The 10,139-nt window shown below is 41.9% G+C and overlaps 1 protein-coding gene across 1 annotated transcript in view; it reads left to right on the top strand.

Moving 5' to 3' along the window:
• The first annotated feature begins 2,481 nt into the window (after positions 1–2,481).
• The window catches only part of rab5ab (RAB5A, member RAS oncogene family, b), an 11,087-nt gene continuing 3,429 nt past the window's right edge, over positions 2,482–10,139 (top strand). The window contains exons 1-5 of the mRNA XM_024258301.2: positions 2,482–2,727; positions 5,569–5,790; positions 7,223–7,374; positions 8,770–8,892; positions 8,977–9,070. Coding sequence (XP_024114069.1) covers positions 5,625–5,790; positions 7,223–7,374; positions 8,770–8,892; positions 8,977–9,070 — 535 coding nt within the window. The 5' untranslated portion in view covers positions 2,482–2,727; positions 5,569–5,624. The remainder of the gene's footprint in view (positions 2,728–5,568; positions 5,791–7,222; positions 7,375–8,769; positions 8,893–8,976; positions 9,071–10,139) is intronic.

Here is a 10,139-nt window from a genome sequence, read left to right as displayed (position 1 = left end):
ATCACCCCAAGAATAATGAATGGGTCACCTCACGTGTTCATGTTGGATATTAGCAGATGTTTTGACAATATTGACATATAAGTTACTGGAAAAAATCAGTTTAATTTAAAAAAGCAAATAAAGCATTGCAGAATTTTGCACATTTTTGTTTAGTTTCAGCTCTATTAATAATTAAGGCAAGATAGCTTTGAAGTTTCTGCAGTGGCTGAGTGGCTGCTAAGTGTAAGGAGTAGGTCATTTGTTTTTATGTAAAATTATGAATGAATGGATGAATCAATTAATGAAATTGTTTATTTCTAGCACTCAGGTCATAATACCGAACATATCACAAAATGAATCACAAGTAGATCGCTTGAAAGGGAATTTACAAGTCCAAGAAAGAAAGTAACTGTAACGATGATTAATACGATGCGATAATGCCAGATTTAAATGTAATTTTTGTTAATAGATCACAATTTTTAACAGTGTTAACTGTCAAAGTCAGAAGAAACAGATGTTGAAGTGTGATAAGAAAACAGTCATTTCTTTAAGAGGAACTGTTAGTTAATGGGGTTAGGGTCAGAGCAGGTCTATGGAGGGATTTTCATGCCATTATTCCAAACACAAAACTCACTGTTCTGAGCTTGAAACTTTAAAAATGTTGTACTCTCAAAAAAATATTCTGCAATTGAAACTGAAAAATAACTTCAAACTAAACAATTTTTCTCTTAAAACTAAAAAATATCTCCAGTCAAAAGAAATTTTCACTTCTGTGCTCAAAACAGAGCAGGGCACAGCCAAGTGTGCCACAAAAGCCAGCCAATCACAGACATGGGCATGAATTGGTCAGAAATTCTTCCAATCAGCTTGTAGACTGATGGGCTGTCTGTCTGTGATTGGCTGTGCTCTGCTGTGCAGAAGAGAAAGAATTTGTCTGGAACTAAAATTTCTTTGATTGTACGTATTTTAAAGTTTCAAGTTTATTTTTCTGTTTCAAGAGCAAAATAATTATTTGAGTACACAACATTTTTATACTCAAACAGTGAGTGTTGTGCTCGGAATAATGCTCTGAAATTCACTCCAAATGCATCTGAATGACAACCGACTTCCTGCTGTTTCCATCTCTCGGTGACCTGTTTTGAAGACTTTCTCTATCTATTTTTTACATCCCTAATTGATACTGCTGTTACTCCCACAGCCCAGTCGATTTTTTGATAAGTATCTAATATCTTTTACGTCCCTAAAATTTGATTAGCGATGTTGTAGCTATGCAGTCGTACAGTTTTCTTCCATCTCAGACAAGGAGAATGAAGTATCTAGCCATCTAGAATCAGATCAGAATGAAGCAGCAGGGAGCTCTTGGCTTGCCGTTGTAGCTTCTACATCACACCTACAAGCTTTATCAAACTGCATTCTTTCATAACAATTGAACGCAGAATTATTTTAATATGTTCTCCATCATCATAAAAGTGCCAAAAGAACACAATGTAACTTAAGCTCAGGACCATCTAATGGGTGTCAAACTCAAACTCAAAAGGGGCCGAAATCCAAAACACTAAAACAAAAAAAATTATTGAGCACTCTAAAACTACGTTTTTAAAACCGTAACCTTTTAACACAATTATGAACCAAATACATATTATTACCTGCAGTAATGCTTGAGTTAATGCTGCAAGCTGAATTTGGCTGATAAAAATGCTGACATTGATAGCTAAAAACGCTTAAGCTATTAGCTGAGAGTGCTGAAGCTAATATCCAGCTAAAATATTTCCCAAATGCCAAATTAGCCTTAAAAAAATAAACTTAAGTTAGCCAAAAACAGCTAGCATGTAGCTGAAAAATTGCTAGGCTTCAAATTAGCCGAATAAACTGATAAAAGCCTGAATTAGCAAAAACAGCTAGTGCGTAAATGTTAGCCTAACTCCAAAACATCAACAACAAAATAAATAAATAAAATAAAATCCAAATTAGCCAAAACAGCTAGCATGTAGCTAAAATATTAGCTAAACACCAAAATGGAATTAGAAAAAAAGAAGAAAAGCCCAAATAAAATTAAAAAACAGCTAGCATATAGCTGAAATATTAGCTTAACTCCAAAATAGCCTGAAAATCTTAGTAAATGCCAGAATTCTCCAAAAAGCTAGCTGAATGACAATTTTTAAACTTTAAAACTATAACTTTTTAATATAAACACGAATAATAAAAAGGCAGGAATATTATTCTAGAATAAATCAACTTAAACCTTAAATGACTTTCAATATTTTACTCTCCATAAAATATGTATTTTGTTAAAATCATACAAGTTAGAAATAGCACAAGATAAAATCGGGCCATTAAAAACAATAAAATAAAATGATCTGGAGGGCCGGATCCGGCCCCCGGGCCTTGACTTTGACACATGTTATCAAATGAAGCTGGGTTTTGTCAGTCAGAATAAAATCCTCTTGGACCGGTCCGGTTCGGATACTTCGGCCGTACAACTCAGCGGGAACAAATTGTGGCCTCTGATTGGTCAGCGGGCGTGACGCGCAGCCGGATTGTCAGTTCCAGTCATACGATCTGTCATCATCCTCCGTACAATGCGAAAAGGGAAGTTGAAAGAAGTGGGAGACGGAGACCGCGGAGCCTTATAAGAATCAACCCCGCAGCCGCCGCCTGGATTCCCTCCGCGCTCCACGGACCCTCCAGCGCTACAGATATCACCCCGCAGACTCCATTTGCGGTAAATCGGTCGCTCCTTTTTAGCAGGTAAGTAGCTAACGTTAGCATTAGCACGCTAAGTGCTACGTAGAGGGCTCCTCCCGGTGAGCTAACGCTAGCTTGGCGAACCTAAAGGGCCGTCCGTGTGACGGTCGGTGGACGGTGAGCTGACCCAGATGAGTGAACACTTTTGGGAGCAAGAACGAAACGATCCGCTTCTAACACCGAAACCGGACGGTTCGGTCCGCTGACTGACGGTGGGGTTTTATTTTAGCGTCATGCTAGCAGCGTTAGCCATCTGTCATTAGCCGTACACACCCTAAAGTGCATCATCCGTGTTTTCTCACGCGTTACATAAGTGACACACCTACTGTGTTCTGCTGTGTACGTTACCGTGCACGTTACACTCCATCAGCGTGACACAGATTTGTGGTTTAGACTTTTTTTGCGCCGGTTTGTCAACCTGCAGACTAGCCGCGATGCTAATGCTAGCAGTTGTTGCTTTGCTAGTGAGCAGCAGCAGCATAACAGGTCTTTTGTGGTGATCTGTGTGTCGTAACGAGATTTCAACAAAGTCCACTGCTATTATTTTGGGAATGACGGGTCAGAAATAGATTGTTTTTGTCTTTTGTTAAGGAGACTAAAACATAACCATGATTGTTTTTGTTTATGGGTAATTATTACTTCGACTGGAGTCCTTTTGTAAACTTGAATTGGGCTCCACACAGAAGTGTGTCATAGGTGTGGTGTCATAGGTGTGCCACAGGTTTTGCCTAACAAACCGGCCACAGGACATCCCGGCGGCTCCTCTCATCTTTCTCCTACAGAGATCTGAAGACATGTCGTTCATGTGAGGCTCTGGGAAGCAGGATGTCAGATGTACTCTGTGGGACACAAGCAACCAGAACCTGAGCTTCAGAACTGGACTTTAAAAGGTTCAGTCTGGAAGATTTTGCGGTGTATTTTCTTAAGTTCCACTCGGATGAGTAGAATCTTTTATATATATATATATATATATATATATATATATATATATATATATAGATCTTTTTGAAGACAGAAACTCTTCCCTAGTCGGTGTATACTAAAAAAAAATGTTGCTTAGTGTTTTTCTCATGAATGGCAGAGAATAATCTGCATTTTAGACCAAAAGGTGGTTCTAACAGACAAGAACTGGTTTAAATGTAAAGATTTTGCTTCACCACCAATAAAAATAAATGAATACAACAAAAATTTTCATTAAAAATAACTAATTATGATTGTGAAGTTTTTAACCAAAATCTCACAGCCTAAATGTCTTAAAAAGTCATTGTTCATGTTGATCTGAAGCCTCAGTTTCCAGAATCTCCTCTGAACTGAGTTGCTCCGCCCCGTCTGATTATGATAGCTCTGTGTCTCACTAGTGTAAATTTTCATAAAAATGTCCATCAATCTGGGTAATGTCCAGCCGTATGGTTCTGATCCGGATGTCAGCTGGGACGAGGAAGTGAAGATCTTCATGGACAGAACTTCCTCCAAAATCCTGATTCTTTCTCCTTCCAGTTCACCTGTTCACCAGTTCACTCTTTTAGCTAACTCTCCAATGTTTATTGACTGTGATCAATACATTCAATCATTGATTTCTCAGAGTTCTTGATAAAATAATCAAAGCTAACATCAAAATGCTCTTTCATTGATTTACAATCCTTTCCAACTGCGGTCAAATGAGCCGCCGTTCACATTTCCGTGGTCACATCAAGAAGCTCCGTGGAGTCTGGTGGAGATTTTCCAGCGTTCTCAGTCCTGCTACCGTAAGTATTGGATGAAACTCACACCAAAAATCCAGTGATGCTGATTTGACCACAGAAATGTGAACGGCGGCTCATTTGACGTTCATTCAAACAGAGTCTGTCTGTGACAGTTTGATCGACAGATTTATAAGGAGAAATACTCAGAAATGCAAAAACAAAAGGATTTCTTATTACATTTGTTCTCTTTCAGAAAAAAATGCCACACAGACATGTTAAAAACGGGATTTTCATCGGAGGGGGGTTTTAAGATCCATCTTACGGCAGTCCGGGCTGAACTTTCAGACTTAATCTGTTTGCATACAAACTCACAATCACACGTTTACAGTCCCATTTTTAGAAACACAAAATTGTGTAAGTGTGTGATGACACACTAATTGTGTGGCATAATTGCTGCACTGGTTTCCGGAAGTTTCAACTATAGTTCACCTACAGGTCACATGGATTTTTGTATAGATTTTAACTCAAGGTGCCCAAGTTTACTTTCTATTGTCATCAAATGAACATAAAGAAATCCCAACATGTCAGGCTAAGGAATAACAACCCTGAAAAGATTTAAAGATTATTTTGTGACTACCAAATGAAAATGTTTAACCCTTGAATGCTTTTGCTTTAAAAAGTTACACCATCACTTTTGCCAAGTAATTTTTACAGAAAAATATTTTTCATAAAAATAAGATCAAGAGTAGTTTTCTTATATTTTTAATTGTGGTATATGTAAAATACATAGAAAATAAAAGCATAGGGCGATCCTAAAACATGCTTGAAAATGCTGAAAAATTTGGAATTTGAGAACAAAAAGTTTCTTTTAAAAAACATAAAAATAAATTAGGATACTGGAGACTTGGCTTTTGATCCACCCGTTCCTGGGGCATGTGAGACTTTACCCAGGGACCCATGACAATTTTAATGTTTTATTTTAATCAGTTTCCACATTGTGAATTCTATGCTATTCAGTTTGAAAACTGGTGAGATCTGCTCTCTGTAAACAACTTTTATATTTGTCAAACCTGTTTAATAAACTAAAGCTACAGCTGATGTTTTCACAAATACCAGAAATCACTCTAGATCTGACACTTTGCTCTTCCGTTATCCTCCTCAGGTTCTACCGTTTCCCACCGCATCAACGCTCGGGGGAAGAAACCAAACCAGAGTGACATGGCGAGTAGAGGCGGAGCCACGAGACCCAACGGGCCTAACGCGGGCAACAAGATTTGCCAATTCAAACTCGTCCTTCTAGGAGAGTCGGCGGTGGGGAAATCCAGTCTCGTTCTTCGTTTCGTCAAAGGACAGTTTCACGAATTCCAAGAGAGCACAATCGGAGGTAGGTGACCTGAAGGTTAGGTTTGGCTGTTTGGTTTCAGTCGTACTAACAAACAGCTGGTAATGAGAATATGGGCTTTATTAAGGTGCTTTCACACCAAACGCAAGTCGCACGGCGGAGGAGGCCAGTGACAAAGTTAAGTCAATGAAAGAGACCCGACATGAGGCGATCTGAAGTTTGAGTGACCGGCGCGGCTCAAATATCTGCCAGCAGCTCGTTTTAAGCAACGAGGCGTGAATCGGGCGGCATGGGCAACATTTAAATATCTGAAGTTTGACAGGTTTCCGCGTTGCATCAACCAATCAGGAACTCAGCTTTGGACGCATGACGTTTTCAGTGACTCGATCAGCGGGTAGAATATTAATCCAGAGTGTGAGTTTTTGTCCAAAACTTTCATCTATTTCATTTACCCTCTGGAGCTGCGGGCTTGCAGAGCTCATCCGACTATTTTGGGGTAAAGACGGACATGGAGATGGACAAATAGCCGGCTTTCGCTCCCGCAAGGGAGCTCACTCGCTCGAGAGAGACGCTGCGGGGTGCAGGGACTGCCGGCTCATCCAGACATTAAAAAACAGAAAAGGACAAACATCTTCTAGTTTAATTTTTTTCCCCTTCGAGTTAATACCAGACAGAAAACCTTCAAGCTCAGCCACAGAGACACAGAAACACAGTGGAAGCGGCTGTCATACAGACAGAGCTCCTGTACCGGGAAAATCTTTTAATAATAGTCATATAAACTCAAACATGGAGACACGATTACTGATGTTTTTGTAGAACTCTTCACAGTAAATAAACCTGATTTCTCAACATTCTGAGTGAAATATCCACAGACACCGTTCCTTATAGCGATCATCCCTAAAACATTAGCTGGTAGCTCCTCCCACATGCAGCCGCGGCATCAAACCCAGGAACCTGAGCAACGAATAGCGTTCGATGTGAATGCACCTTTTGGGGCTTAAAAAGGTGTTTGAAAATAAATGTGTGACCAGAGGACGGGGGAATTCAGTCATGTTTGTTTGGACCACAGACGGAAGAGTTAATGAGCGCTGCAGGAAATGACAAACATAGAAAGGTACATTTCTAGAGTCACTGAGTTTCAGGTCTGTGGTGAGGTTAAAGATATCTGTCGTTTTACCTGTTCAAAGTGAAACATTCTGATCACATTCTGTTTTAGAAATTCATCACTGCAGTCTGATGATGAGTGGAAATAAAATACAAAGTTTAACATCTATAATCAAAAACTATGTTCTGTTTTTTCAGTTTTTCTGCTCCCATTGAACAGTGTTTACTGAGTGATTTTATTTTAGGTCCGTTCTGGAAATGTGGAACACGCCGCTCGGAGAATCCGTTGTTTCCAGCGCTCATTAACTCGACTGAAAGCACTTAGTGCGGCTCACTTGTCAGGCCTTTGCTCTGTTTGGTGTCCCTGCAGCTGCCTTCCTGACTCAGACAGTATGTTTGGATGACACAACGGTCAAATTTGAAATCTGGGACACAGCCGGTCAGGAGCGCTACCACAGCCTGGCTCCCATGTACTACAGAGGCGCCCAGGCCGCCATCGTGGTCTACGACATCACGAACGAGGTGAGGACCGCTCCTGTCGCGTCTCCTGCAGCCTCTTCACCTCTGACCGCCGTTATCGTAGAGCCGTGGGGGTTTCCGTCTGACACTATCTCAGCTAAAAACAGCGGCTTATTTTGGCGTTTTCACACTGCGAGAGATGAGTCATCAGAGTTGTTTAAACATTGAAGCAGTCTGGCCTCCGTCTTATCTTCAGACGGATTGATGCAGCAGAAAGAAAAGGTTTGAGGATTTGTCCCCTCAAAAATCTGCTTGAAACTCCTTGATGATGAGGAAGACAGACGTTTTTCTGTCTGGAGTTCTGAAGGTTCCTCTGCATTCCCGTGATGTTGTTCTCCAGATGAGTTTGGACTAATCAGCCTCTGCTGCTTCTCATTCTAACTCGAGGAGATCTCTCACACACTGAGCCCCTCCCTGTGAATGAAAGGCAGTCAGACTGGCTGTTGGAGCAGTCCCGCTCCTTCTGACGTTCTGCATGTTTCAGTCAAGCTTCAGGATCTTGAAGTCAGTCGGGATGGAGATGGTGGCGGCCTTCACAGTGAATCCTGGGATGTTCAGAAGCTGCAGGTCACACAGGGACAGCTCTGAAATGTGTTGAGGTTTGAGTCAAACCTGGATGAAGCCAACCGAGAACAGCTTTCTCGCAGTCAGTAAAGTAGCCCCGCCCACTTTCCAGCTTTTCAAGGAAAGCGTGTTGAAACGAGCAGAGTGGGGCGCCGACTTTGACTCGGGGCAGTTTTGATGCAGGAAAACAAAGTTGTGGAGAAAAGTTTGAACTGGAGCCAATCATGGGGTGAAGGCAGGGGGAAGGCGGGGCTAAAATGGGGATGGAAGTACAGTGGAAGCAGGGTAGAAAATGTAGAAGCAGTTTAGAAGCAGAGTGGAAGCAAGTTAGAAGGTGGATAGAAGGTGGGTAGAAGCAGGTTGGAGGAAGCGTGGAAGCGGGGTAGAAGATGCTGCAGTGGAGGCCTCTGTGGGAATGAGCCGTCGATGGTGGATTGGAGGTATTTGAGGCAGGAATCGGGGTCTGTCTGCCCAACAGCTGCAGGTTATGACAGAAAGAGCGAACTCATCAGACGGCGTGACAGAAAGAGGGCGGGACCTGATGACCCCCCCGACACACACATACTGTTTAGTGTGGAGTTTTAACCGGACAAAGTCGTAAAACGTTTCCTGTTCGCTCTGTTTTCAGAACATCAGAGGAAATAAACAGTCACTGATCTTTAGGATGGAGACTTTAGACCCAGAATCCCTCTGAATCCGTCTGAGTCATGTTGGTTAGATTAGTTCGGTCTAATCATTCTTCTGCTTCTCCATCAAAGCCGGATCTTTCACTGAAATAATCGTCTGCCGTTGTTCCCCTGAAACCCCCCCTCTGACCTCTGCTCTGTTTGGCAGGAGTCATTTGTACGAGCGAAGAATTGGGTTAAAGAGCTTCAGAGACAAGCCAGTCCAAATATTGTAATAGCCTTGGCGGGGAACAAGGCTGATCTGGCCAACAAGAGAGCTCTGGACTTCCAGGTTGGTCCTCTTTACCTCCTTCATTCCACAGAATCCTGCTCCCATCCCCGCCTGACCGGCTGACCTCATGTTGACCTTTCACAGGACGCACAGTCGTACGCAGACGACAACAGCTTGCTTTTCATGGAAACGTCCGCTAAGACTTCAATGAACGTGAACGAGATCTTCATGGCTATCGGTGAGTCTTCCAACAACCAACGTACCTTCATACCTTTATCGATTTGTTCTCTAAAGTCTGAGGAGCCAGGAGTTCCATCACGTTCCTCTTGAGGAACAGTCTGGAGGTGTAGAAGCTCCCTCATTAGGGTGGGGGGCCCTTTGTCTGCTTTAGGAGTCACATGACAGATCAGCGGCGCTGCACACTTCCTGTTCCTGCACAGGATGTCAGCAGTGAGCTGTCAAAGGTGCAAAAGCTGAATGTTTACCAGCATCTGCAAATCCAAACGAAGAAAACGGAAATTCTTCTGTTTCAAAAGTGAAAGGAAAATAATGTAGAGCAGGAGTCAAAGTCAATCACACAGGGGCCAAAATCCACACCTTAGATCACGGGCCGGACAGGATAAACATTTATAGAACACTCTAAAACGACATTTTCAAACTTAAAACATAATTATGAACTGAATTTGCCTACTGAAAATGATGGAGTTGATGGCTAAAAATCCTGAAATATATAGTTAAAACACTGAAGATAAATGCTGAAGTGACTAAAGCTGATAGCTGAAAACGCTAAAGCTGATAGCTAGCTAAAATATTAGCTAAATGCCAAATTAACCTTAAAAAACTACAAAAAAGCTTCGGTTAGCCAAAGCTGCTAGCATGTAGCTGAAATATTATCACATCGCCTCCTCCTCACGTCTCCTCCTCTCATCTCCTCCTCTCTTCTCCTCCTCACGTCTCCTCCTCACGTCTCCTCCTCTCTTCTCCTCACGTCTCCTCCTCACGTCTCCTCCTCTCTTCTCCTCCTCACGTCTCCTCCTCTCGTCTCCTCCTCTCTTCTCCTCCTCACGTCTCCTCCTCTCGTCTCCTCCTCTCGTCTCCTCCTCTCGTCTCCTCCTCTCGTCTCCTCCTCTCGTCTCCTCCTCAAGTTAATGATGGTTAAGATGTGTGCTCTACATCCAGTTTATCAATGGTCCGATTAGTCGACTAAAAACAAAAACCTTGTGATTGTTAAAATAATCGTTTGTGTCATGAATAAATAGATCCCTTTCATTTTGCTAAATCTGTAAAAATGTTGTCTTGCGTTTAAC

This window comes from Oryzias melastigma, linkage group LG16, assembly GCF_002922805.2.
Source record: "Oryzias melastigma strain HK-1 linkage group LG16, ASM292280v2, whole genome shotgun sequence".
NCBI classification, from domain to species: domain Eukaryota; kingdom Metazoa; phylum Chordata; class Actinopteri; order Beloniformes; family Adrianichthyidae; genus Oryzias; species Oryzias melastigma.
Note: the sequence above shows the minus strand (reverse complement) of the source record. Positions and strands in the feature narration are given on the sequence as shown.